The 26,124-nt window shown below is 55.9% G+C and overlaps 10 protein-coding genes across 10 annotated transcripts; 4 read left to right on the top strand and 6 right to left on the bottom strand.

Moving 5' to 3' along the window:
- Positions 1 to 115: 115 nt before the first annotated feature.
- On the bottom strand, positions 116 to 1,451 carry BO82DRAFT_339428 (uncharacterized protein). The gene is made up of 3 exons (XM_025633478.1): positions 1,045 to 1,451; positions 414 to 931; positions 116 to 368 (listed from the first exon to the last, which is right to left on the bottom strand). The coding sequence occupies exons 1-3, from the start codon at positions 1,389 to 1,391 to the stop codon at positions 295 to 297; spliced, it is 939 nt and encodes a 312-aa protein (XP_025489992.1). The 5' UTR covers positions 1,392 to 1,451; the 3' UTR covers positions 116 to 294.
- Positions 1,452 to 2,140: 689 nt separating this feature from the next.
- BO82DRAFT_384817 (ketopantoate reductase family protein) lies at positions 2,141 to 3,251 on the bottom strand (the record flags this gene model as incomplete). Its single annotated transcript, XM_025638129.1, has 2 exons — positions 2,141 to 2,985; positions 3,059 to 3,251. The coding sequence occupies 2 exons, from the start codon at positions 3,249 to 3,251 to the stop codon at positions 2,141 to 2,143; spliced, it is 1,038 nt and encodes a 345-aa protein (XP_025489991.1).
- On the top strand, positions 3,246 to 5,925 carry BO82DRAFT_419187 (Zn(II)2Cys6 transcription factor). Its single transcript, XM_025640102.1, has 2 exons — positions 3,246 to 4,679; positions 4,727 to 5,925. Exons 1-2 carry the CDS (start codon positions 3,528 to 3,530, stop codon positions 5,720 to 5,722), a joined length of 2,148 nt encoding a protein of 715 aa, XP_025489990.1. The 5' UTR covers positions 3,246 to 3,527; the 3' UTR covers positions 5,723 to 5,925.
- Positions 5,926 to 7,105: 1,180 nt separating this feature from the next.
- BO82DRAFT_433804 (uncharacterized protein) lies at positions 7,106 to 8,767 on the top strand (the record flags this gene model as incomplete). Its single annotated transcript, XM_025640906.1, has 1 exon — positions 7,106 to 8,767. One exon carries the CDS (start codon positions 7,106 to 7,108, stop codon positions 8,765 to 8,767), a length of 1,662 nt encoding a protein of 553 aa, XP_025489989.1.
- A 1,008-nt stretch (positions 8,768 to 9,775) lies between these two features.
- On the top strand, positions 9,776 to 11,534 carry BO82DRAFT_339421 (MFS general substrate transporter; the record flags this gene model as incomplete). Its single annotated transcript, XM_025633477.1, has 5 exons — positions 9,776 to 10,135; positions 10,185 to 10,224; positions 10,290 to 10,614; positions 10,693 to 11,320; positions 11,393 to 11,534. Exons 1-5 carry the CDS (start codon positions 9,816 to 9,818, stop codon positions 11,532 to 11,534), a joined length of 1,455 nt encoding a protein of 484 aa, XP_025489988.1. The 5' UTR covers positions 9,776 to 9,815.
- Positions 11,535 to 11,797: 263 nt separating this feature from the next.
- Positions 11,798 to 13,357, bottom strand: BO82DRAFT_287954 (S-adenosyl-L-methionine-dependent methyltransferase; the record flags this gene model as incomplete). The annotated part of the gene is made up of 5 exons (XM_025631603.1): positions 11,798 to 12,108; positions 12,203 to 12,669; positions 12,748 to 12,883; positions 12,939 to 13,065; positions 13,124 to 13,357. 5 exons carry the CDS (start codon positions 13,355 to 13,357, stop codon positions 11,798 to 11,800), a joined length of 1,275 nt encoding a protein of 424 aa, XP_025489987.1.
- Positions 13,358 to 14,137: 780 nt separating this feature from the next.
- On the top strand, positions 14,138 to 15,582 carry BO82DRAFT_366433 (uncharacterized protein; the record flags this gene model as incomplete). Its single annotated transcript, XM_025637042.1, has 6 exons — positions 14,138 to 14,299; positions 14,370 to 14,763; positions 14,822 to 14,939; positions 14,999 to 15,066; positions 15,116 to 15,146; positions 15,210 to 15,582. The coding sequence occupies 6 exons, from the start codon at positions 14,138 to 14,140 to the stop codon at positions 15,580 to 15,582; spliced, it is 1,146 nt and encodes a 381-aa protein (XP_025489986.1).
- Positions 15,253 to 17,271, bottom strand: BO82DRAFT_314167 (arylsulfotransferase family protein; the record flags this gene model as incomplete). Its single annotated transcript, XM_025632504.1, has 3 exons — positions 15,253 to 16,580; positions 16,652 to 16,717; positions 16,785 to 17,271. Coding segments are annotated over 3 exons (1,455 nt in total), but the record flags the coding sequence as incomplete, so codon positions are not given.
- A 1,137-nt stretch (positions 17,272 to 18,408) lies between these two features.
- BO82DRAFT_355999 (MFS general substrate transporter) lies at positions 18,409 to 20,741 on the bottom strand. Its single transcript, XM_025635601.1, has 9 exons — positions 20,619 to 20,741; positions 20,367 to 20,508; positions 20,110 to 20,270; positions 19,921 to 20,043; positions 19,494 to 19,850; positions 19,371 to 19,424; positions 19,269 to 19,316; positions 18,886 to 19,203; positions 18,409 to 18,806 (listed from the first exon to the last, which is right to left on the bottom strand). Exons 1-9 carry the CDS (start codon positions 20,629 to 20,631, stop codon positions 18,556 to 18,558), a joined length of 1,467 nt encoding a protein of 488 aa, XP_025489984.1. The 5' UTR covers positions 20,632 to 20,741; the 3' UTR covers positions 18,409 to 18,555.
- A 3,955-nt stretch (positions 20,742 to 24,696) lies between these two features.
- On the bottom strand, positions 24,697 to 26,090 carry BO82DRAFT_433797 (uncharacterized protein; the record flags this gene model as incomplete). The annotated part of the gene is made up of 2 exons (XM_025640904.1): positions 24,697 to 26,049; positions 26,079 to 26,090. The coding sequence occupies 2 exons, from the start codon at positions 26,088 to 26,090 to the stop codon at positions 25,177 to 25,179; spliced, it is 885 nt and encodes a 294-aa protein (XP_025489983.1). The 3' UTR covers positions 24,697 to 25,176.
- Between the last annotated feature and the right edge of the window lie 34 nt (positions 26,091 to 26,124).

Genomic DNA, 26,124 nt, shown 5'->3' with positions numbered 1-26,124 from the left:
AGGTCAAAGTAGGCTGTAGCTTATTACGACGATCATAGGCTCAAGTAGATAACCTCCAAGCTGGAAGTGATCCTACCCATTCCATTTCCTCGCGGTGGTTCTTGAGGTTTGCTTTAGTTGTGATATCGAGGTATGAACTACTCCCATCACTTTAGCATTGTTAGCCGTTTTATACAAATCTGGTCACCGAAACAAGGCCTCCTGCTGCTTGCTCTACCTCACATAAATCCCCTGTTATTGCCGGTTTATCCTCCACATCTTACCCTCCGCATGATCGAAAACCTGAATATCAAATCAAGACGACACACACTTCCCCCCGGCACAAACCAACGCATCCGAGCAATCATCCTCCGTCGCGCAGGAAGCACCTATTCCCATCAGCACCAACCCCGCAAACCGAAAAGACCACATACCAGCACAATGTCCCTCCCAGGAACAAGACCCCGCCGCGGGGGCACTCGTTGCAGCAGCACTCGCATTCGCACTCGCAGTCTTACTTCCCGCAGCACCAGCACTTACACTGGATGTAGAACCCCCATCCAACCCCGCCGCCTCAGCAATATCCCCCACCTCCGTCCCAATCTGCACCCGATACACATACGTATCAATAGCAACCGCCTCCCCACGATACGCCCCGAACTTGGGCTCCGTGCGGCCCGTCCACGTATTCGCCGACAGCCTGGTCGCCCCCGCATCCCCAAGCACCTGCTGCTCGCCATCGAAGTAGAACTCGACCCACCCCGGCCGGCCCGTGTGGATCACCACCCCCACCGAGTATACCGTGTCCGGGTCGACGGTGCGCGACCACTGCGGCTCCCGCCCGCTCGAACTATCGGCCTGGTACTGCAGGTGCAGCTGCCCGCTTTTGAACTCGAGGGAGAGCGGGATGTTGGCGCCGTGGGTGGCGGCGTTGTTGCCCGCGTAGGCTTTGCTGTGCTCCGAGGCCGGGATGGTTAGCGTGCCGGTCACTGTTCTCTTTGTTTGGGCGGGGCGGGGATGTGGATGTGGGGTGAGGGGGACATGGGAGGATAAGAAGGGAGCTACAATTGAAAGATCATCAGACTCTGCTCGATCACGCCTAGTGAGAACTTGTAGCCGATGTAGTAGGTCTTATTCTCTTCGACTTGGTTGGCGAGCGCGTGGTACTCGGCGCGGATGTAGGACTGTTTGCGGTGGTAGTGTAGGGCCGGGACGCCGTGCGGGTCGGTGGCTAGCTTGATGTAGAGGTCGTTCGTGTTGGCGGAGATCTTCTCGTCGCGCGCCTCTTCGAGGTTCAGGATGCCTAGGGTGGACGGGGGGTCACCGTTGGCGGCGGAGAAGTCGAGGAGGGGGGTGGTGAGGGCCGGGCGGAGGAGGATGGCGAAGGTCAGGGCGAGGGTGGGGAGGTGCATTTTGTGGTGGGTTGGTGGTTGGTCAGGTTGGGTTGGGTGGACGGGTCGAGGAGAGATCGGTGATAACTTAGGGCTTGAGGCATGACTGTGAGTCTGGGAGGTCCCAGGCTCTTATAGCAATTCAGAGTCAGGGGTTGTGGTTAATACGAACGTTCGCGTGGGGGCTAAGCGGGCCGGATTGAAGACGATCGCTGCCCGTGGTGATCATCGTTCTAACAGGGTCCAGGGTTCAGATGCATTGCTGCAGGCAGAAGCGATGGGAATTGAAGGAATGGGGCCAAGTCGGAAGAGCATTGCCTGCAGATGTGCTTCGAATCCTTTCATCGACGATCCATTTTCCCACTCCGGTTACATTTCTAGCGCCTTCGAACCCTCGGGGGGCCAAAACTCATGATCAACTTTGGACGCAACGACGGATTGGTGTCGGTAGTTGGACCGATGCAGAAGTCATGTACCAGGTTACTAAATCGTTTTGGCCTGCCATGGTTATGCTGGTCGTTAACTCGAAGGATAAACACGAATCAAAGAAGGCTTTATCCTGATCACGGGCTCTGACAAGAGGTGACACGCCTAAGGTCACCCGTAATGACGAAGACGGAACAATAAAAAGCGGACTCTATGACCGATCTAATAACAAAATCCGGTCGCATGCAGTATGCGATATTGATCGATCATATATGAAGCAAACAACATATTCTACTGTATTCCAACATAGCCATCTCGCTCTCATCACAGTTACAACAAAACAGCTACTTCTGAACCGTGTGGTCCACCGCTTCCGGTACCGTCACCAAACCCCTCTTCTCCTTCGTCCGCCACTGAATTGCCTTCAAGATCCCATACAACACCGTCAACGTCGGCATGGCCACTCCCTTGGCCCTACCCTCACGCACCGCCTCGCCCACCAGATTCTCAAACTCCGTGAACCGCCCACTCCGCACATCCACCTGCATACTCGGGGGGTTATACATGGTGATCGGATCCATGGTGATCATAAATTCCAGGGTCTCGTCGGGCAGTTGGACCCCCGCGCACGCCTTTGCCGCAGCCTGGATCTCCCGCATCGCCGGGCGGACCAGGTCCTCAATCGCCCCCTCAGCCAACTGAATCCGACCCGTATCAAGATCGGTGATGGCGCAGATCGGGTTCAGGCACGCGTTGTACAGCAACTTGCGCCACCGACTGAAAGCCACGTCGGGGTTGAACTGGGGCTGGCACTTGCCGCCGGCGCCGTAGATGCGCACAAAGTCCTGCGCGGCGGCGTCCTCGACCTCCGGAGAGAAGGCTGGGTTGCGGAAGGCTCCGATGTACAGCTCATCGTCGTCCTCATGCACAATCCTTCCCGGAGCAACTTGGTGGGAGCCGCAAAAGCTCACGCCGCTGAGGATGATGTTGGTGGGGAAGGCGGATTGCAGGGGTTTGTGGATGTTGAGGCCGTTTTGCAGCAATACGATGCGGGTGTGGCCTGGGGCCACGGCGGGATGGATGAGAGTAGCGACGGACGGGGGGATATCGGCGTAGTTCTTGGTGGTTACGATGATATAGTCGTAGGGAGGGAGGGATTCGGTGGTGAGGTCGGGGATGGTGTTGCGGACTGGTGTTGGATGTTAGTCGAGATGATTCAGGAGGCTGCGGCTCAGAGTAGGGGGAACAAGAAGGGTCCGTACGAATGGATGGTTTGAAGCCTTCGACCTCGCCGTGGTCGATGGATTTGATGAAGAAACCATGTTCCTTGACATGTTCGTAGTTGGATCGCAAAACCGCGGTGACAGTGGCTTGGCCGCCCAGTTCGAGGTTGAGGGCCCCGATGGTGCCGATGCCACCGCAGCCGATGAGGAGGACGGTGGCTTTGTCCTGCATGTTGGTTGTTCTGTGCTGGTCAGCATGATAATGTCGGTTGCGTCCGGTAGATGGTAGATAAATAATGGGATCTCTCCCAGCTTATCGGATTAGGGCTGCAGACAGGATGGTTTCCCCGCTTCGGGGATCAAACAGGCAAGTCATCCCGTCCTCACTTTCCTTTCTTATCTCCGCCTCTTCCCCCTCTTTTCGTCTTTTCTCGAGATCACCTCCCCCATTTGATTGCCATCAGTTGCCTGTCTATGAGCTTTCTTTATCAATAGATCAACTGATACCATGACCGGTGAACAAATAGCCGCGACGACTTCCCCGCATAACAGCAAGCCTACCTCCGCCCGGTCGCGGTCGCTGGGCGGGTGCGAGACCTGCCGGCGTCGGCATGCCAAATGTGACGAGACACGACCATCCTGTCGGATGTGTGAGCGAGCTGGTCTCGTCTGTGAGCAGTATGGCATTCGGCTCTTGTTTGACTCGGGGGAGAGTCACGGCTCGCGATGCCGACGCCCATTGTTCACCGAGCACTGTCGCCAGCAGATGAGCGAGCAGCTGGTGGCTAGTCTTAACCCCCACAATGTGAACACCGTGCTCTCTCGACTAGATGGGGACTGTGAGCAGAGGGACGGGGCCCCTCCGACTCAGAGCTTCTTCACCCAGTTGGGGCCGTTTGGTGCCTTTCGTCTCGTTCCATCTGAGCCTGACTCCAGCCCCATCTTGATAGACACTCTCCCAGCGGACTCAGAGTTACCACTGGTGGGAATTCCTCCGGAGACTGGACTCGACCTCGCTCTGGAGGATGCCTTTGCCAGTGACCCCTTACTCGATTGCCTCTTTGGTAACCTAGATGTCGATGGGCTGGGGGACCTGTCGACGCAGAACTTCTTCAGTGCTGCCATGCTGTTATCTGAGGGGGATGACTTCTCCTCCCCATCCCAGTCCCTCGCCAGTGGCTTGTTGATGGGGCCGTCGACTTCCTCGTCACTACGGCTATCATCTCCATTTCTATCGGCACCAAGTCTGCGGTCTCCGCCGACCGTCACTAATCGCGCACCACCCGACGCTCCTTTCCTTCTGTCTGTCTATAAGCACGACGTAGTGCCACTTTTCTCGCTGATCCAATCGCGCAAGAATCCTTGGGAGACCTTGTTTGTGTCGAGCGCCATGGAGACATTGGCCCGACTGACCATGGGCGAAAGCGTTGCGTCGACGCAGATGACGATCTTCAGCGCCATCCTTGCCGCGGGCGCGTTCGCTCAACGAGGAGCCTCTGCCACCCGCAGCTCGGCCAACTACTGGGGCGGGCAAGCAGAAGCCCTGGCAGCGGAGGCGCAAACCCACCTCAAGCGGGCCTTGCGAGACGCGTCATCGACCGTCAAGAAGGTCAAGTACAAAGACATTCTTATCGCCCTCTTGTGCATTCATACCATCTCAGTACGCATTCCTCACGATATCATCTCCAACATCGCTGATGAATCCAGGCATACCAAGGCAGCGAAGAGCGCGTCCGCCGCTGTCTGCTTGACTGCGAAAATTGGGTGCGTTTCCGTGGCCTGCCCAAACCCCGCAAGTCCCGCAAGGTCCGCCTGCTGCACCACTGCTACGTCTACCTGCGCATCTTCCACGAAAGCACGTCAGTCCTGCCCCCTGTGCCGTCAGACGGAGAGATTGATCATGCCTCGCCGGAGGCTACCGTCGGCTCCATTGCGTCCAGCCGGTCGTTCCGGCTGCGCCAATGGGAAGGCCGTCTTGACCAACGCATGGAGGAGCTCAAAGAGCCGCACCAGGGCGAGAATGACCTCCATCTGGAGATTCCCGGCCGGTGGGACTCGACCATGTACCCGCAGGTGTTTGGGCTGCTGGAGCCGCCGTTCTTCCTGCTCTCCCAGGTGACCCGGTTAGGCAACGAGCGCGACTTGGCTGATGCTGGCAGCAGCGGTAGCACGCTTGACTTCAAGCAGTTTAATGCGCGGGCACGGAGTCTGGAGCGCTGCATCTCCGCATGGCGGCCGCCGCCCCTCGCCGTCGACGTCCATGGCACTTCGGACGCGACAGAACGCGGCAACAGCCGCCGCAGCTACCAGCTCAGTACCGTGTTGCACAAGGCGTTGCTCATCTTCTTCTACCGGCGGATCTACGACGTGGATCCGATGATTCTGCAGGATAAAGCCTGGCAGGTGCGGGAGGCGCTTGCTGAGTACGAGGAGGGTAATGAGGGGCAGGCGGGCTCCTTGCGCGTGGCGGCCCCGTTCCTGTGGGCAGCGTTTATTGCCGCGTGCGAAGCGATCGATCCCACGTTGCAGAGCTGGTTCGTGCGGTGGTTCGAGTCGGCTGCCCAGCGGAGCAGCGTCGGGGTGTTTGAGCACGCGCTGGGCGCGATCCGGCTGGTCTGGGAGCGCCAGCGACAGAACACGGGCAATACGGCCAGCTGGCCGCAGATCTTGCGCGAGGAGGGGATCAGTCTATATTATATATAAATGTCTGTGCCAAGGGCTACTTATGGCCCGTAGCTTGAATGGTTCTCGTGGTCAGCTCACTGTATATACCTCCTCCCTACTACCCACCCATCACCCTCTGGTGGAATCTGTCGGTATGGTGACCCCTGGCAGCCTAACTTAGCATCAACCCTACTCCCGACCCTTTCGTCGCGCAAAGACGGCAAGAGGAGCACTGATGGATCCACCTCTAATTCGAAGGGTCGAGTTACGCCCCCTCTCCTGCAACCATGCTTGCCTCCAGTTTCGTTAGCAGCAGCAGCAGCAGTCGACCCCTTCATCATCTGCCACCACCACCGATAACCAACCACTCGGACTCATTGCCTTTCACAAACCTGCATGAGCACGACACTTTACCCACAATGTTCCTCAGAATTGGAAACATCTCATAATTTCACACTCTATGGCGCAAGACCCACCCATCGCCCCCATTCCTCGCCACGTAAAGTGTAGACGGATTGCACCTTTCTGTGGAATGTAGTGACATATAGATTGAGGGTCTCGAGTGGAGGTGGCAAAGGACAAAGCAAGGTTGGTTGTAGAAGGGATTGCCAAGGAGGGGAGGAGGGGTGCTTATATTGCGTGGATGATGGTGTGCTCCCCAAAGGTCTGCAGCATCCACAGAATGTGTTATATCCTATCGGGTCTAGATCCTAATGGAGGTGGAGACTGGGAGTATTCTGAAAGGTGGGGGTTGTGAGGATGGGGGCCTAGATGCTATGAGGCAAGCAAGGGGGTAGCGCGGCGTGACGAACTCGTCCAGAAGCAGTGGTTGTGTTCGGATGGCCGCAGTGCGGTGTGACCGCTCATTTCCTTCGGAGGCAAGCTCCGATGAGCTGGGGTACGACGACTACTTCTAGCTCGCTATTATAGGTTATGGGGAGGCCAGCGTCGCTTGGCGGTAGTAGTCAGTCGATGGGAAGATTCTTTTCAGTTATGCTCAATTGTGGCCGAGTTGATCGGCATTGTGATCTCGTTCTGCCACATATTCTCACGGCTTGTGTTGTCAAGACAGATCATCCGTTGTTGTCCATGTCGCAGACGCATGCATTTATTACTTGGTACAGATGTCATGCACCTCGCTAGCTCCCCAGAACGGCAACTCGGTGGAGAGACTTGCCTATCCGGTTATCGATATCAAACTGCTCCCAGATAAGTGGCCATCGAGGCAACGCCACCGATAGAGCAGCCAACCAGTCAGCGAGGGCGGGCTATCTCAGCGGAGATGCTAACCCTATCTCTGCCGCTAGTCAATCGCTGCAGCCCGGGGACGCATATATAGTCAACCCCCGGACTGGCACTCCAGTGCCGGTATGTGTTGGCCCTTTTCGCCTCCTCCCATATTCACACCGGGCGACCAGCAACATGGCAGTCAAAGCCATCTCCGCCGATAAGGCCCTCGAGGCCATCGAGGCCCACGACCACGAGTCCCCCGACCCCACCATCGACTATGGGGAGGGCGATACGCACCGCATCCCCCACACGCAACGGGGCATCAAGTCGCGCCACGCACAGATGCTGGCCATCGGGGGCACGATCGGCACCGGACTCTTCGTCGGGGTCGGGTCTGCGCTTTCCATCGCGGGCCCAGCCTTCCTCCTCCTCTCGTACGCCCTGATCTGCCTCCTCGTGTACGCCGTCATCACCGCCACCACCGAGATGAACACCTACCTGCCCGCCCACGGCTGCTCGATGGCCGCCTACGCCACCCGCTTCGTCTCCCCATCCCTCGGCTTCTCGTTAGGACTGCTATACTGGTACAGCTTCGGCATCCTGGTGGCGTACGAAACCACCGCCGCCGCAGTAGTAATAAACTACTGGAGCAACCCAGTCCCACTCGCCGTCTGGATAACCCTCATGCTCCTCGTCGTGTTCGCTTTAAACTTCAGCCCCGTGCGCATCTACGGCGAGACGGAATTCTGGTTCGCCTCGCTGAAAGTCTTCCTGATCCTCGGCCTGTTGATCCTGAGCTTCATCCTCTTCTGGGGCGGCGGACCCAGCCACACCCGGCTGGGCTTCCACTACTGGAACCACCCGGGGGCCACCAACACGTATCTAGTGCCCGGCGCAGCCGGCCGCTTCTGCGCCTTCATCTACACGCTCTGCTACTCGGTCTTCTCCTTCAACTTCGGCCCCGAGCTTTTGGTGGTTGCCGCCGGTGAAATGCAGAACCCACGGGCCAACCTCCCCCGCGCGGCGCGCCAATTCTTCTACCGCCTACTGGTCTTCTACGTGCTCGGCGTCCTGGCCATCGGCGTAATCTGCCCCAGCAACGCATCCGGCCTGACCACGGGGACCGGCGTCAACGCCTCGCCCTGGGTGATCGCCATCAAGCACGCCGGGATTTCCGGCTTAGACAGCGTCGTCAACGCCGTGATCATCACGTCGGCCTGGTCCGCCGCGAACTCGTACCTGTACATGTCCAGCCGGACGCTCTACTCCCTCGCCGCGGCCGGCTCCGCTCCACCAATCTTTGGGAGGTGTAACCGCCACGGCGTGCCGTACTACGCCGTCCTGGCCAGCGCCAGCTTCGGCGGGCTAGCCTACATGGACTGCAGCGCCGGCGCGAGCACCGTGTTCAACTGGTTCGTGAGCCTGACCAACTCCGCCGGGATGATCAGCTGGACGGCGTGCGCAGTCGTCTACCTCCGGTTTCGCGGGGCCTGTGCCGTGCAGGGTGTTGGGGTGCCGTATCGGTCGTGCTGGCAGCCGTATGGGGCCTGGGCGGCGATGGTGGTTTGTCCGGTGATCTTGCTGGGGCAGGGGTTTCAGTATTTTGTGGCGGGGAATTGGAGTGTGAGTGGGTTTTTGACGAGTTATATCGGGGCGTTTGTGTTTTTGGGGGTGTATGCGGTGAGAAGGGGGTTGGGGGCGTGGAGGTGGGGGGAGGGCTGGTGGTTGAGTGCCCACGAGGTGGATTTGAGGAGTGGGTTGGAGGAGGTCGAGGCGTTGGAGTTGGTGGTTGAGTGTGAGGGTGAGGGTGGTGGGGGGAGGAAGGGGAGGTGGTGGGAGAGGGTTTGGGGGTAGGTTTGTTTCTTCTTCTTCTTCTTCTTCTTCTTCTTCTTCTTCTTCTTCTTCTTCTTCTGTTCTTCTTCTTCTGTTTAGTTTGTTTATTCTATGATTAGCGGCCTAAAAGGGATATGGAAATATTAGGTTCATTTCAAGCAGAGTGAATTGATGGGTGTAGAAAGAATGACGATTCTAGGGCAAGGTTATCTACAAGGCTGATAGACTTGTACTGTCGACTTGTTGAAAGAGGATAATCGAAAGCCATATTCCGTCCCCATATCTTCATTTTTTCATTACAGTTGTCTATAAGAGTGTCGTCAGCAGAGTATATTGTCTCTAGACCTGGATATGCTAAGCATTGGTATTCTTCTTGGGAGTAGTTATAAGCCTCGATTGTGGAACTTGATATACTATACTATAGCCGCGTTGGTACGGCTCCTTTCCTCTCTCTATTCCTGTGCGTGTGACGGGGTCTGATTCCTGTTGTCTTAACTAATATCCCTTTTGACTAATAGGGTGTCCATCTCCAAAGCTTGATTACAACGTCCTAAGAACAGACGTCAAACATAACACATCTCTTTCTAGATATAACAGCCACACACATGTATTAATAATACACCTGCACCCGCGCCTTGATTCACGCCCTTTAACCAAAGTAGATCGAGACTTGAGCCGTGATCATATGACTTAATTCCATCCCTGTCGTTTCAGCATAGTTCATGTCACACTAACTAGTCAGACCTTGAGTCTGATGTCAAGTTGCATCGGAAGAGAATTCCTGAGAAATAGCCGAGCTCGTCTGGCTCGGCTACGGGACCGAATCACCCGATTTCGGGGCGACTAGTATAGCGTCGCCAAGCCCTCCAGCCCACGAGGCACGCAACTCTATCACCTTTCCAATGGTGGGGTGAGTCCCTGCCGCTCCTCGCCATTCACGCTAAAAGTGGCGTGCTCCAGCGTTGAACAAATATCTACACGCTACTCTGCAGGAATCGGAGGTAATCTCTAGACACCACGTTCTATTCTCGAAATCTGAAACTTGGCGCTTCCCATCACAAGCCCTAACATGGACGCCTCGATCGAGAAGGCGCCTCGGGCTACGGAGGCCGGCATTCACGAGTTGTCCGATAGCAAAGAAGCACAGGTCCAACCCCCGATCCAAGTTCAGCAGCGTCAGAAGTGGTACCAATGGTTTGCGCCCACCGACACCCCGGCCGAGCGCCGTCTCATCCTCAAGCTGGACGGCCTCATCATCGTCTTCGTCTTTCTGGCCTACTGGGCGAAGGTGCTTGATTCGTCTGCCACAAGCACCGCCTACGTCAGTGGTATGAGGGAGGATCTGAAGATGTACGGCAATCAGCTCAATTACTTGAATACTGTCTACATGTACGTGCTGCGCCGACGCTTCCTTTACCAGCCTCCTAACAGGATCTAGGGTCGGATTTATCACGATGCAGATCCCTTTGACGCTGGCCGTACGTTCGACCCACGTCTACATTATCGGGCATCAAGAGAGCTAAGCCATTGACAACTTCGGTAGATGACGCGCTTCCCGGTGAACTACTTCCTGCCAGCTGCCGACCTCCTCTGGGGCGTCTTCACCTTGGCACAATACAAAGCGACCAGCGTGACGCAACTGTACGCACTCCGCTTCTTCGTCGGCGCCCTGGGCGGCTTCTTCTTCCCCGCCGTCCAGTGGTACCTGGGCTGCTGGTACAAGCGATCAGAACTGGCGCGCCGCGGAGCCATTTTCTTCATCGCCAGCCAAGTGGGCAGCATGAGCTCGGGATATATCCAAGCCGGCGCCTACGCCCGCCTCAACGGGCGATACGGGATCGAGGGCTGGCGCTGGCTGTATATCATCTGTAAGCCCCACCCCACTCCTACCCCCCAAGGTTCAAAGTCCGGATAGCGTAGCAAGCTCCAATCCTAACCACCCCCAGGCTTCGCATGCACCATCCCCATCGCCTTCCTGGGCCTGTGCTTCCTTCCCAGCACGCCCGAAAAATGCAGATCGCGCTTCCTAACCCCCGAAGAAATCCACCTAGCTCAAGCCCGCATGGCCGCCGAACACCGCCAACCGCGCCAACCCTTCACCCTGCCGCGCATCCTCACCATCCTCAAAGGCTGGCGCCTCTGGGTGTTGGTGGGGTTCGCCTTCTTCTTTTCGCAAGCGGACGGCGTCTCCTCGAACAGCGGGCTGTCCCTGTGGCTGAAAGCCGAGGGCTACTCGGTGGAGGACATCAACACGATCACGACCGTCTCGCCGGCCGTGACAATCGTCTCGTCGATCCTGTGCGGCGTGCTATCAGACATCTACGACGTGAAAGTGGCGCTGATTGCCACGACGGCAGCGCTGAACATCTTCGCGTGCGTCGTGCTGGCGATCTGGCGCGTGCCGGTTGGTCTCAAATTCTTTGCGTTCTTTCTATCAGGCACGGCGGATGGGATCGCGGCCATTATCTACGCGTGGGCGAATGAGATCTGCGCGCGCAGTGCCGAGGAGCGCGCGTTGGTGATTAGTGCGATGAATACGGTGGGGAATACCTTTGGGGCGTGGATTCCGTTGCTGTGAGTTTCCTGGGTGCATTCGGTGCCGCCGCATGTAGTGCCATGGGTAATGGTTTGCTAATGTCTGGACAGGGTGTGGAAGACGGTGGATGCGCCGCGGTATCTGATCGGGTACAATTGGACGATTGCATTGGATGTGTGCATGCTGTTGATGCTCGTGGTGTTGCAGCAGTTCTGGCGGCGGGAGCAGAGACGCGCACAGGCGGGGGTGTAGCGTTCACTCGGATTCTGAACCATTCACTTTTAAATTCTATAAGCCATGATAAAGTATTTAAAACAATAATAAGACGATGATCGACACACCTGGATATCATGCATTTTTGCACAGCTCGTTCCCCGAATGAAAAGTACGGTGCATGTGCTTAAAAGCACAGTACATAAGCACATGCACCGTATCCACTAGCCCTAATCCCATCCCAGCTCAATCTCCATCAACTCTCACCCCACTGACCACAATCCCCTATTCATATAACTCAATTAAACCAATTCACACTCAATCAAACTCTCAACCCCGCGCTGTGCCGCCCAGATCCTGACAACCCTCAACCCGGCCCCCTCCAACAACGCCCGCCACTGGCTCTCCGTCCGCTCCCCGGACCCAATACTCATCATGATGAAATCCAAACTCGTCGTCTCCCAATACGCCCCGGTATCCGGGATCACATTCTCATTGATCAGCAGCTTACTGTACCCCGGCGTCATCGCCACCCTCAGATTGCCCAGAATCGTCCAGCACAGGTCGTCCGGCCAGTCGTGCAGGATCGAGTGCAGGTAGTATGCGCGGGCGCCTATTCAACACCGCAGTCAGTACAGTACAGTAGAGTATCACAACCCCCAACAACACCTCATCCTCCCTCCCTTCCCTTCCTGTGGAGAACATACCAACAACAGTCTGCGCCGTAAAGAAATCATACCCCAACACCTCCACCCCCAGCTCAGCCACCTCCGCAGGCACGCCAGCCACCACCTCCGGCAGGTCCTGGAGCACCAGCCGTCCCGGCAGATCAGGCCACGTCTGGCGGAACTCGAGGAGGTCATGCCCGAAGCTCCCGCCGACGTCGACGAGCAACACGCCTTCCTCGCCGATAGCGGGGACGGCCGCGTCGACAAGTTGTTGCACCGGATAGAACCCCAGGTCCATCCACCGCGGCCGGCCCTGCGCGTACACGCCCATGTGGTTGTTAAAGCGGCGGGCGGTGTCGGGTTCGCGCTGGACGTGCTCAAAGAAGCTCAGAGTCGTGCAGTGGCCGAGGTGGAAGGCTGTCTGGTTGGGGTTTGTGGGGTTGGTGTGGTTGGTTTGGGCGAGGAAAGTGGGGAGGGAGAGAAAGCCTTGCGTGAAGCGGGTGGTCCTTGGGGGATATCAGTAGGTTAGGATTGGGAGGGGGATTGGGAGGGGGGTTGGGGGCCGGGACAGGGGTAGGGCGTACATGAGCGGGAAAGCGTCGCTGTATTTCTGCTCGGTTAGGGTTTTGGAAAAGCCCGTGGGCTGGTAGGTGTCTTTGCCGGTTTCGAGGAGGACGCCCATTGCGGCGAGGTGTTTCAACATACGACCTGGGGTATAGACTATGAGGGGCCGCCCGCTGGTTGTGTCGGGGACGGGGGTGATGGGATCACGAACCGAGAAGCACGGGGTCGACATTCGTGGCTTTGGCGAGCTGTGCGACGGTCTTGGGTTTGTCGTCGGTGCCGAGAGCTGTGAAGAGGTCAACGTTGATCCCGGTCTCGATGGCGGCGTAGCTGGTTGTCTAGGACACTGTCAAACCTTTCGAGCATTGTGTGCTGAGAGTCAGTGGTGGTGCGTACCTCGGACCAGCAGTGTCTGAGGATAGCCTCACGGGGAGTTTCGAGCGCGTACACGAGGGATCGGGCGCTCTCGAGCAGATCCAGTCGTGATTGGGGCTTCGCGTCGAGATATTCTTTGCCTTGAGTATGGATCTGGTCCAGGAGCAAGGGGACTTGGGCGGGCACGTTGGGAGAGATGGCAAGTTGTGCCACATCGGCGGTCTCCTTGTTGAGTGTGCTGTTCTTGTGCGGCATGATGAAAGCTGGTATATATATAGAGATGGAAAAAGGTTGAGTAATGAAGTAGTTGAAGAACGAAGTAAGATCCTGAGCGCGTGGACAGGCAGGGACATATAAGCACAGCAATGATGGGATAGGGCTCTGGTTGACACACACTTCCCCTGAAACTAGCCCCGACCACATCGACATGACAGGTGGGGAAGCATGCGGACGACTCAATTGGGTTCAGCAGTTGCTCTGCCTACACCCTGGCAGTCACATGCCAGTCAGACAATCCTGTCACTAGTAAGGGTTAAATCCTTAGTTCAAAGCGGATTGAACGTAGTGTGGCTCTAAGAGTGCATCGGCTGGGTCGGGGTGAGACTAGACTAGGATCTGAGATTAAATCCTGCCGCTCGGCCCACGGAGCTCGGCTCAACGGTAACGGCCTTTCATATCGAGACAGCACGCTAGCCGGAAGACCGGCTTTGGCTTGTCGTTGACGGGGCTCTTGTTGAGGTTAGCCAGACGAGGCGACCACTCATAGACAAATGAGCATTCCGAACGTATGATTGCAATCAATGCACTCCAACTAGCAAAGCAAACATCATCTGCTCTATAGACCTCAAACTAGCAGGGATATCAGAGTTGATTCGGAGACCAGCAGGGCAGGGCGCTCTTTCCTCCATCACCCCCGTCCCTCCTTTTACACCTACACCCGCACACGTTTATCCTCGCACAAAAGACTCAATCCGTATATGAACGTGTGGTGAACTCTGATTGCACGCTCAGTGTGGCTTTTATAACCTAAGAGCCATGAGTGTCGAGTATGCTAGCCAGACCAAGGGACCCAAGATCCTCGGGGTGTTCTGGGCCTTTTTCTCCGTGAGCGCGGCCACGGTGTCCGCCCGGCTGTACATTCGATCGCAGATGCTGAAAAACGTTGGACTGGACGACTATATCATTGCAGTTGCGATAGTGAGTGGTATTCCTCCAGTCTATAACGCCGGATCTGCGGACCAGATCCCAGTCGTGCTGATTGCAACAGCTCATCCTCGCGGGCTATACAACCTTGACCACCGCCGTCGTGGCCCTGGGATACGGCAAGCACACAACCGTCATTATTGAACTAGGAGGCATGGATCGACTCGAGCAGGTGCTGCTACTCAACTACATCAATTTTGCGCTGGGCATCATGTCATTTGCCACTCCCAAATTGGCTATCGCCGCACCGTTGAACCGCATCTTGAACCCCGGGCGCTTCCACCAGGTCTTCCTGTGGGTGTTGACGGGGATGGTCTTCGTGACATCCGGTATCTGCATCATCGTTCTCTTCACCATGTGCGACCCGCCGCAAGCTCTATGGAAGACGGAGCTGTTGGCCCTAGGTGCAACGTGCCGACCGCAAGTCGTGCTGGTAGACTATGCCATCTTCACGGGAGGTGCTGTCCCAACCCATTCCCGGTACTGCAAATGTGCACCAACCTGACTGCTGTCTAGTTGTCTCAGCCTGTGTCGACCTCTATCTGGCGGTGTATCCCACCGTCGTTCTCTCGTCGCTGCAAATGACGCTCAAAAAGAAGATTGCTCTGTGTGCGGCGCTGGGATTCGGCGCAATGTAAGTTGGGTTGTCGCTTTCTCTTGTAAACAAGCTAACGTTGCCCTTCATCCGTGCAGTGCGTGTGCAATGGCTATCGTCAAGTGTAACCAGCTCCCTGGACTGTATGACACCACGGACTCGACGTGTAAGTACGCATACTATTATGAGCTATCGCCCCTCTCACGCTATCCTAGATGCCACCGCCGACCTTGTCATCTGGACCAGGTAACCCTTGCCCCCACGCATCAACTCATTCACGGCATTCCTAACGATCCTTGCCTGACACAGCATCGAATCCAACGTAATTATCATGGCCTCGTGCATCCCGACCCTGGGCCCACTCTACGAGATGATCCGTGGCCGACGCTCGTGGAGCTCCTACCAGCGATACTACAAAAACCACGAGATCGAGCTCGCCACGTCGCACAACCGCCCGTTCCGAAAGCCGATGAACTACATGCTCACGCACGATGATCTGCTGACGACCAACATCGGGACTCTGAAGAACGGGAGCGAGGACAACATCCTCCCAACGGGGCAGATGGGCCATCAGGAGTATGCAATGGGTCAAATCCACCGGACACATAAAGTGGTGGTTGAGTATGAAAAGGCGTCAACAGACACAGAAACAGCAGTCCACGCAGTCAGCAGCCTAGCTTGACATCTATAATCACAAAAGTCTCGTTCTATTCCATCATCAGGCATAACTTCTCAGATCTCTTACTCACAGATCCATAATCACTAATACATATAGTCATCAAACCAACGCCACCCACTCCTGCGCACGCACCGCCCTCGTCCGTCCCAGAACACTTCCCTCCTTCCCCACAGCCACCGCATAAAACCTCCCCGTCTCGCCCACCACCCCGACGCGATCCGTGAACAAAACCGTCTCAAACGAGCTCCTCTCCACCTGCCCCAGAAACACCGGTGCCGACGCATTCACCCGCTGACTGAGCCCATAAAACCGCCACCCGACCGTCTCCGTATCCCCATTCCAGGACACATACACGCGCAATCCGCCTGGCGCAGAAGTGCGGTAAGCCACGATCGCCGGCTCCTCCACCGGCGTCCCGGTCCAATCCCCCAGGAACCCGCGATAACTCACCCCATCCTCGGCTAACCACGCATGATAGACCACATCGTCCTGCGCATCAAACTCGGTAATCGCGCCCGCGGACCCCCAGTTCACGAACACGCGTCCATCGTCCAGGAGCTGTGCGTCGCCCTGCGAGGCCGCCGAGATACCGTACGGCGCGGGCGCCTCGCGCAGCACGGTGGCGGTCTTGTTGCGCAGGTCGAGCTCGACGACAACCGCGCGGGAGACGTTGTTGAACACCAGCCCGGTGCCAGCGTTGGAGTTGTCGAAGAACGAGATGATTTCTTTGGTGGCTGAGACGTGGTGCCAGCGGGCGTGGTGCTGGAAGCCGAATTCGAAGTTGGACGGGAGCGTGAACGTGGAGGGGTTGGCGGAGCTGAGGCGCCACAGGATGCGGCCGTCGGTGCCGTTCACCTTGAAGATAGTGGAGAGGTGGCGCGAAGAGACCAGGTAGTTTCCGTCGCGGTCTTTGTCGACGCTGTTGATGTGGATGAAATCCCAGCTGGTGGCGGCGGTTAGGCCGCTGTCGGCGGCGGCGGAGGCGAGGGGGACCAGGCTTTCTGTTTGGCTCAGGTTAGTTGTTGCGGGGAAGGGGGCGGATTCGGGAGGAGAGAAAGGCAAGGATACGTACCACCTGGATCGATGTGGTCGAGCGCGTTCCATTCGAAGATCAGGTCGCCGGTTGCGATGTCGAACTCTGCGCCGCGTTAGTCCATAGGACCGCTCACCTCGCGTGAGGCTGCAGCGGAGGAGGGAGGACATACCCTGGAAATACCCATCTCCAATCCACTGCTGCGACGCATTCCCCCCATACGCCGACAGATTCCAGGGCGTGGGCGTGTACACCTCGACCAACGCGGTCTTCCCGTTGATGACATTGAACTCGTGGATGGAGGGGATGCGGTGGTTGGCCGCCTTGGCCGTGGCGACGGGCTGGTAGTTCTGATCCAATAAGACCTGGTACCCCCAGCCTTCGCCATGCGTGGAATCGATGGTCCCCTCGAAGGCCTGCAGCACGGGCTGGTCGTTGTACGTGGTGCGGTGAAAGTTGCCCACGAAGCCCGCGTAGTAGCCGATGCCGGACCAAATCAGGTCGCCGTTTTTGCGGTAGATGTAGGCGCCCGGCTGCGCGAGAGAGGCCCCGTACGGCGCGACAAACACGTACTCGGTGCCGTTGGCGTCCGGGGCTTCGACGGTGACGTTCAGCGTGGGCGGGGAGAGGTCCGGCCGCGAGCGGTACTGGCCATCGGCGAGGACGGAGGAGGCCGCGACGGCCAGGAGGAGGGGGACGTGGCGGAGGAGGGAGGCCATGGTGGCCAGAGGTATGTACAAGATGCGTGTTGGCGTGGGAGGTGAAGCTGCTCCAGAAGATTTACCTTGGTCTGCCCGCGATGCCGCCTGGTTTATATTTGTTTTCATCTGTGAGTATACCACGACTACCATGCTCCAGTGAATGGAGACACCCTTCCTGTCCGCCAACATTCACTGAAATGGCATCATCCAGGAACACTGTCTCCTCATTGCTCACCGTCCACCACGTAGAGGCTAACCCCTCGCTTCTGCACGATATATAACCGGCTGCATCTTGTGGGGGTTCTGATTTGCCGTGCTCGTGCATTGTACCATCGCTAGCCGCGATTACGCGATCTCCTCCCGCAATGAGGGCTTCGGGACGGGGCATGCAGAACCTGTTGCGCTTCGTATCCACCTCATACACACGCCAACGATAAGATAAGATTCGGCTTGTAGGGGACCTGTCGCAAAGGGGTAGGACTTGTTCCGCTGGGTGCCTGGATGCCAGTCTGTGGTTGCCGGTAACAGATCCAGGGATCCAGGGACTCAGTTGACACGGCTATGGTTGGTCTTGACATTACCCCTTTCCATGAATTGATTGTAAAGTTGGACCTGCAGATCCAAAGCCAGCCTGCAGAAGGATGCCGCCATATGCATCAGGGATTTAAGCGAGGTCAGAGGTTGTATGACATCTCCGGGATTCCCGGAGAGCTGGATTCGCCATCGCGATGCGGGATGGCGATTTGCAATGGGGTATCGGTGATAGTACACGGTTAAACAGTCTGGTACATCATAGGGTCTGCATAGTGGTTGGTTATCTGCCGGCTGAGATCACCGGAAACATGTGCGTGATTGTGGTACTGTACCTCCCTACTGTACCTCTAATTCCGACTCTGCAAATGGGCCATACTGGATAATATACCGGCCACCTAATCATGCATAGCATAGGAGATGAGTCAGCTGCATATGTCGGGCACAGCATAAGCGCATCACTCCGCAGCATCCCTGACCCGCCCCCGGTGAACACACTTCATTACCCATCGGCAATCTCCGCCCTCTATCCCCAAAGCAGTTAAAGCAGTCACACTCATCAATTCTAATCTTTTATTCATGAATCATACACGCCGACATCGGCCAGTTGCCATGCATCGCCATCGTCCTCCCGCGACCCAAGTATTATTATTATTGTGCAACGCAGAACAAAAAAAAAACCGTACGATGACCGAGAGAGTCGGATGCGGATTAGTAAGCATAGCGATACCGCGGCGCCATATCACCCAGATACTCCTCCTCCGCCTCCGTGATCGCATCCAGGTCGACCGTGCCGTCGGCGATCGCCCGGTCGCGTTTCCGGTTATCATGCCAAATGGCCAAAAAGTACAAGCAGGACATGGCGGCGGAGAAGGCCAGGAAGGAGACGCCGATGATGTAGCCGTTGCGGTAGAAGGGGGCGTCCTTGGACAGGAAGGAGTAGGTGGAGATGATGCCGCCGACTGTTCACCAAACCATTAGCTCTAGCTCTGGGGGATGGATTATTTAGGGTTGGAGAGAAGGAAGGCCGGGGACACGCACTGTTGCCGAACCCGATCTGCCAGGCGGTGCCCACGCTGCGGCGCCGGTGGCCGCCCAGGTTCATGGCGAACCAGCACACGAGCACGGGCATGGCGCTGTAGCAGCCGCTCGTCACCAGAAAAAGGGCGCCGTACTGGATGTGGTGCTGCGTCGTGCTGTGGATGTTGATGAGGATGCCGAACCCGGCCATGGCGACTAGCATGGGCAGCAGCGTGAAGAGGAAGCGGTGCTGGAACCGGTCCGACAGGTAGGCGATGCACATCGAGAAGCCGAAGGCGGCGGCCCAGGGGGGGATCGAGTAGAATTGGGTTTTGATGGCTGTTACATAGAGGGAAGGTGAGTGTCAGGGATGCGCATGCGCGGTAGTGAGGGGGAAGACATACCGCCATAGCCAAAGGTCCTGATGATTGTCGGCGCGAAGTACGCGTATCCTGCGAGCGCATAAGTCGAATCGTCCAGATTCACACAGCCACGAGGCATCATACCGTAAGCCGTGACCACCTGCCCGAAATACATCCATCCCCCGATGAAGATCTTGTCTGCAGTTTCGTCCAGTTATTATACCGCACAAGCCAGCGGAAGCAAAGGGGCATCCGGAAAGCACATACAATCCTTGAACACGGCCAGAATATCACGCCAGCCCGTCTTCACATCGACCGCCGACTTGCCCGCGTCCTGCGCCAGCTTGTCGCGCAGGAACTCGCGCTCCTCCGGGGTGAGCCACTTGACGTCCTCGGGGAAGTCCGGCACGACGAAGAAGCAGCCCATAGCGACCACGCACGTGAGGATGCCCTCGATGATGAACACCCACCGCCAGCCCGCCAGCCCGCGCACCCCGTCCATCTTGCCCAGGCCGCTCGCCAGCAGCCCGCCAAAGGCGCCGGCGAGGGTCGTCGAGCTGAAGAAGAAGCTGAACCGCTTCTGCGCCTCGCTGCGCTTGTACCACATTCCCAGGAGGTAGAAGCCTGTTTTCCTCGCCCGGGGCATCAGTATGGACCACACAATCGCATCGCATCGCCTGCCAGGAAAACTCACACCCAGGGAACAGTCCCGTCTCAAACATGCCCAGAAACCACCGCGTGGCCATCAACCCGCCCCAATTCTGCACGAAGCCCTGACAGACCATCACGAGGCCGAATCCGAACATACACAGCGAGACTACCCCCGGACGACACACATCAGTACTCAGTTGCGCAGCTTTTCAGCAATAATCCAGTAACGTACGCCATGTATGCGGCTTCAACTTCTTCATCAACACATTGGACGGAATCTCGAAGATGATGTACGGGACGAAGAAGATCGTCAGGGCGGTGTTGTATTTCGTGCCCGTCGTGATGTGGAGGTCGCTCTCGAGGCCCAGCACCGCGGCGTTACTGATGTTGACACTGCGCGATTCGTAATGTCAGAGCACGAGCTTGCGCGCGGAAAACGGGGCGTGTGTGGCAGGTAAATTGGCCTGCAGCTGTAGGCGTTGGGCTTACCGATCCAAAAATGCGAGGAGATACATCACACACAGGCACGGCACCACATGCCAGTCGATCTTGGCCATGAGCTTGCGCTCGTTGACGGTGCCATACTGCGAGGGCTCCGGCGTCAGGTCGCCGTTGTCCACGGTTTGTTTTTCTGCCGTCATGGAGAACAGGGGGAGTGGTCAGTGGGTTGCGATCGCAGGAGACAGAAAGACGATCGCAAAGTTACGACGGGCGCTGAGAAGACGGGGGGAGGGAGCTCACCATCCACGACCATGGTCTAATGCGCGCACGCAGCAAGGGGTGAATGCAGGTTGTTGCCGAGGTCAACGGAGGGTGGAGGGGGTTTTATCAGGAAAACCGGAAGGAAAAAGCAACAGGAAGAGAAGAAAGAAATCAAACAATCATAATTGCAACCCACGTACGGGCGCCAATTTATTTAAATGGGCGATTGACTAACAGGCGCACTGCGGCCAGCTGAAAGATGATGACTCCCTCTCATCCTTGCCCAAAAAATGTGTTGCTCTCCGACCCCGGCGGTGGAGACGAACCATGTGCATGAACCAACCATGCCGTGCAGATCCAGAGGAAGTGATGCGCTATGGGCAAGCTACCAATGCCGATCGAGTCATTGTTCCCCTCTCCAGCTTGCCCACACAGTCTCTGACTCTCTGCAGCTGTGAGTCCTGGGGATAAGTTAAGGGCTAGCCTGGATGGCGCTCGGCTTTCCCCGCAGCGGACTCCGATGCCGCTCTCGCGGCCACTTGAGCTATAGCTCTCTGGTGATTGGGTGGAGACGGACAAATACGAGGAGTTAGGGTCGCTCGGCGAGATCGGGCCTATCATTTGTCATGTTTGATCAAGATTGGCTTACTTTTTCTCTTTCATATTCAAATTACTCGGATGTTGCAGTCGGTCGTTCCATTACTGAAATATTTTGGTGTGAGTTTTCTCTGCGTGTCCGATACAGGACCGCTGTTGTTGACAGGGCAGTATGTACATGAGAACAGTACTTCTTCTGTGCTTTTAGTCCTTAGTAAGGTATTTCCTAAGCACGTACTACTATATATCCGGCTATGTCTGGTTTGTACTCAACAACCCCTTAAGTAACGTTCAAGCACTAGAGCAGCTTTAGCTTAAACTCTAGTAAATTGTTTTTATATATCCATATATCCTCAAAGATTGAACACCTCTGGATAGATTTACAAATATCTTTCACTTGTTTAACTTTTGAAGTGGTGACCGAGGCCTGCTACAGTAAGATCAGCAGCTCTGACCCGGCGACTGCAAGGTAACAATCTGGATCGACTCCACCGGTCGCCGATCAGGCTTCCACTGCGGGTCCGACCCAGTTCAACCTTGAAATCAGGAGCACTCGATACTTTGAATTCCAGGTTCAAGATTCTACAAGGTTTACTTCTCTCCTGCCGCAAAGAGGAAAGTGATGATGGTAGCAGTGGAGGGCAACCTGTCCATCAGGAATAAGACCCACTCCAGCCCACTGAACTCTGGGTCAATGTTTCGCGACTTAAACTTAGTTGACAGGAGATCGCAAAGCTAACTGTGGAGAAGTTATTATCAACCGGTTCTCACCAACGAGTGAAAGTGGACAAACCAGCCAGATGTACTAATCAGATTAAAGCCTCATATATGGCATTGGATGGATGGTTCCTTCTGTGGAAGCATCGGTGCCGCACTCAGTACGCCTCCAGTGATCAGAGAATGTAATCTCTCCGCGACATTGAAGAGCTATCGTACATGGTGTCCTTCTCATTCCTGATGTGTGAAATCTAACGTGTGAAATCTAACGTTGCTTCGGTATGAGATACAAGGTAGCAGAGATCCAACAGTAAAAATAAGTCCAGAAATCAGTAATAATAATTATGATCTGGTTCCGCTTGCGAGCACAAGGCGCCAACCGCCGAGATTCTGCTACATACTACACACCCACAGTCTACCCAACTCAACAACCCACCGAATGCACAAACGCAGATGACTGTGTCGTGTGCCTCCATGCCTAAACTTACAGCATCCGACCGTACTCCCAGTGGTATGCACGCACTTCTCCACCGCAGCCAAGATCGTCTTCCTCTCCGCCGTGGTCTTATCTCACAGTTCGACCCGGTCGTCGTCGCCTGGTACGCATACACCCCAGTACCTCATCCATCCCCCAGATCAAGGTACTGCAGCTGATGGCGTCGGACTTGGACCCGACGATCCCGCCCGGTCCTCCGAGACCTCCAGTCCGGGGTCGTAGCACAGTGGAGATGACTTTTTCGCTGCGACCTTCCACCGTGACGACGAGCTTCTAGGTGGTAAGTGCCGGAGGGTCGCGATGGCGCTTCGGCCCACTGCGAGGCGTCGTCGGCATTGATCCACCTTCCGGAGGACCGTCGTCTTGCCTACACCGTCACCCCATTGCTGATGAACTGTGGTGGCCATCATTTCATATGTTGTTTCAGCGTCTCCAGGATGACGTGGATCAATAACCCGACATGCGTGAACGCCACACAGGAGAGTGCGGATTTGGACCAGTGTCCATCGGTGTAGCGGTGGTGTAGGGCGCAGAGGTCGATGATGAGTATACAAGCAAGTTGGAGCAGATCCATATCGACTCGAAAGTTCTACCAAGTTGCAAGGTTAGCGACACCCGGGAAATTCATCATGGCCTGCTGCTTTCTTACATTGTGTGTGGCGAAAGGGCCGAAATGATAGTGGCAAACAAGAGGTACCGATGCGGAGCTGGAGAGGATGGAATCAGCCTGCGGCACCCGGGGGGGAGAACGGGTTCTTATTCCATTCCAAAACTTCAATGACAACAGAGCAACTGATAAGTTACTGATATGGCTGCCTAAACACTCCGAATTTCGACTTCAGCGTAAAAGATAATTACTAGGTGATACTAATGACCGGGGGGCTCGGTCCGGGCCACTAGTACACCAGTCTGGAAGTGCGTGAGATACTACGACATTTTGATGGGGCCAATTAGATCCCCAAGATACCGTATAGTAATGCATCTATGTTTCAATCTGTGCTAGACTATGGTGCAGTGACGCGGCCTCACCGCACCTAGAAGGCATTAGTGGAGAGCTTCGGATGGCTTCCGGGCCTAAATGGTAGCCCCCACCAGACTCCGAACGGAGCTAAGCTTTGTGAACTGGAACATATTATCTTGTCTTCAAGCGACAGGGCCAATGGCTGGGTAGACTGTCGGTATCATATGAGTTGCAATCGGAGAGATCACCCTGAGGGCGATTGCCTTAAAGTATAGGCCTAGGGAATCTTAATCGACAGCTTATCAAAGTCAATGTTGATTAGAATAAGTTCTGCGAACTAGGTGTCTAAAATTACTTAAAAGTTGCTACTATAAAAGTTAAGGTACGAAAGAGTATATAGTATAACTAACCGGGTTATCCAATACTTTTCTAAATTGAGACCAGTTTATGTCTAGAATACTATAAATAGCTGTATACTAAATATACTGCTACTACTTGGTCGGTAGTATAGAAAGGGTGGACTCTCATTCTCTGCGGTGTAGATTAAGTATATAGTAGGTTACATTCTTATTTGGCGCTGCCAAGGCCGATGTCACATCAGAGAAGCCTCCTTGCAACACGTGCTGACCTGGTTCACCCGTGACGTATATTACTTCACTACCTATGCGAATGCAATCGGGGCCGGGCAGAAGCTGCAATTCAGGTCGAGAGATGCATTCATTAGTGAGCCGAAATCCAAGTCTCATCTTTCACCACCAGGCAGACACGTAGATGATTATGGATGTAGAAATGCGGGCATCCGATTCCAGCGTCAGCGGTCGGGAAGGGTTACAACATTCTTGGAAGAGGACTTTTTTCCCTCTGCCCTCGAGTCATGTATCGATCGGGAGTAGAGGTAGAGTACATACTTGAACTTCACTGGAAACTCTGGAAACTCCGCCCGTCGCAGTAACCTGTCCAGATTTCGCTGGCACATTCCTTCTCCAGTTAGAATCGAGAAAAGATTTGGCGGGGTCAACATTCTTTCTATTGATAGGCCTTTGGTATGGAAGCTAAGCTTGTTGCTGGCGCCTCTTGTTTCTGGGTCGCAAAACTTGTCCTTGATGGTTTTTCCTTTTTCTTTTATTTATTTCTTCTATTCAAACCGGTCGCCGCACACCGCACGCTTATTATCCGATGAAAAAATTATCTAGACATGGCGACCAGGTTTACTGTCGAGGAGCGGGACAGTCCAGGCATGCGGTTCAATCTGTCTGCATGCCAAATATATTTCTGTGGTACACGCAAGCTCTGTGCTTTCTCACCGTACAACTCGAACACGCAACGTGGATCAACACGACAACCTTGCACAAGTCAACCATGAACCAAGCTGAGCTGACACCCTCCACAAAATAGAATCATGAAGCTGATGCATCCCACCATGCAGCTCCGAAAGCAACGGGAGCCAGCATCGTGGTGGGCCACAGCCCAGTCACGTGACACAGCCATGACCGGCCAGCATCGACCGACAATCATCAGAAAAGGTACTGCACAGTACTACTTGTCTCGTATCATCAACGTTCAATTCAATATCCAATGCTTGCGAGTCTAAGCTAAATACAGAAGAAAAAGAAAGAAAGACCCGAGCATCTGCGATCCACATTACCAGGATCGACCTTCTGTTCCCTGATGTGCACAGTGCATCGAGAACGGCGTACATCTGGACGGGTCGTGTCATCGTTCCGAGTGAGTCCCTTGTCATGTCCTACCCCCGGAAGAGCAATTTCACACCATCATTAGGTTCGTATCCCCCGTGCAACTAGTTCATCCCTTGAACGCGTCAGAATTCAGTAGTTCTGGTAAGTCCCGTAGTTGCCGTAGTTGCCGTAGTTGCCGTAGTCCCCGTAGCCGGCTGAGGCGGTGGTGGCGCTCGCCGTGGCGGTCGAGGTCGCGGGAGAGGCGTCCTCCTCCGCCTTGGCGGCGGGCTGCTCGTCGCGCTTGTACGAGCCATAGTTCCCGTAGGTACCGTAGTTGCCGTAGTCGCCGTAGCTGGCTGGGGCAGTCGTGGTGGTAGTGGTAGCGGCGGCGCTCGTAGTGCTGGAGGAGCTCTCGTCGCGCTTGTAGTTCTGGTAGTTACCGTAGTTGCCGTAGTTGCCATAGTCGCCGTAGCTGGCGGGGGCAGTGGTGGTGGTGGGGGCAGCCTCGGTGGTGCTAGAGGCTCCCTCCTTCTCCTCCTCGGGCTGCTCGTCGCGCTTGTACGAGCCGTAGTTGCCGTAGGTGCCGTAGTTCCCGTACTCGCCGTAGCTGGCCGGCGCGGCGGTGGTGGTGCTGGCAGCAGCAGCGGAGGTGGTGGACTCCTCCTCCTCACGCTTGTAGTTCTGGTAGTTTCCATAGTTGCCGTAGTCGCCGTAGTTGCCATAGCTGGCGGGGGCGGTGGTGGCAGGAGCAGCGGTGGTCGAATCGTCCTCGCGCTTGTAGTTCTGGTAGTTGCCGTAGCTGCCGTAGTCGCCATAGTTACCATAGTTGCCATAGTTGGCGGGGGCAGTGGTGGTGGTGGTCGAGGTGCTGGAGGCATCGGCATCACGCTTGTAGTTCTGGTAGTTACCATAGCTGCCATAGTCCCCATAGTTGCCATAGTTGCCGTAGTTGGCGGGGGCAGTGGTGGTGGTGGCGGCAGAGGAGGTCGAAGAGGAAGCAGCAGCGTCATCCTCGTCAGCACGCTTGTAGTTCTGGTAGTTGGCATAGGCACCGTAGTCGCCATAGTTGCCGTAGTTGCCATAGTTGGCGGGGGCAGT

The sequence above is a fragment of the Aspergillus uvarum genome, assembly GCF_003184745.1.
Source record: "Aspergillus uvarum CBS 121591 unplaced genomic scaffold BO82scaffold_42, whole genome shotgun sequence".
In the NCBI taxonomy this organism is placed as follows: domain Eukaryota; kingdom Fungi; phylum Ascomycota; class Eurotiomycetes; order Eurotiales; family Aspergillaceae; genus Aspergillus; species Aspergillus uvarum.
The sequence above is the reverse complement of the archived record's forward strand: the minus strand, read 5'-3'. Positions and strand labels throughout refer to the sequence as shown.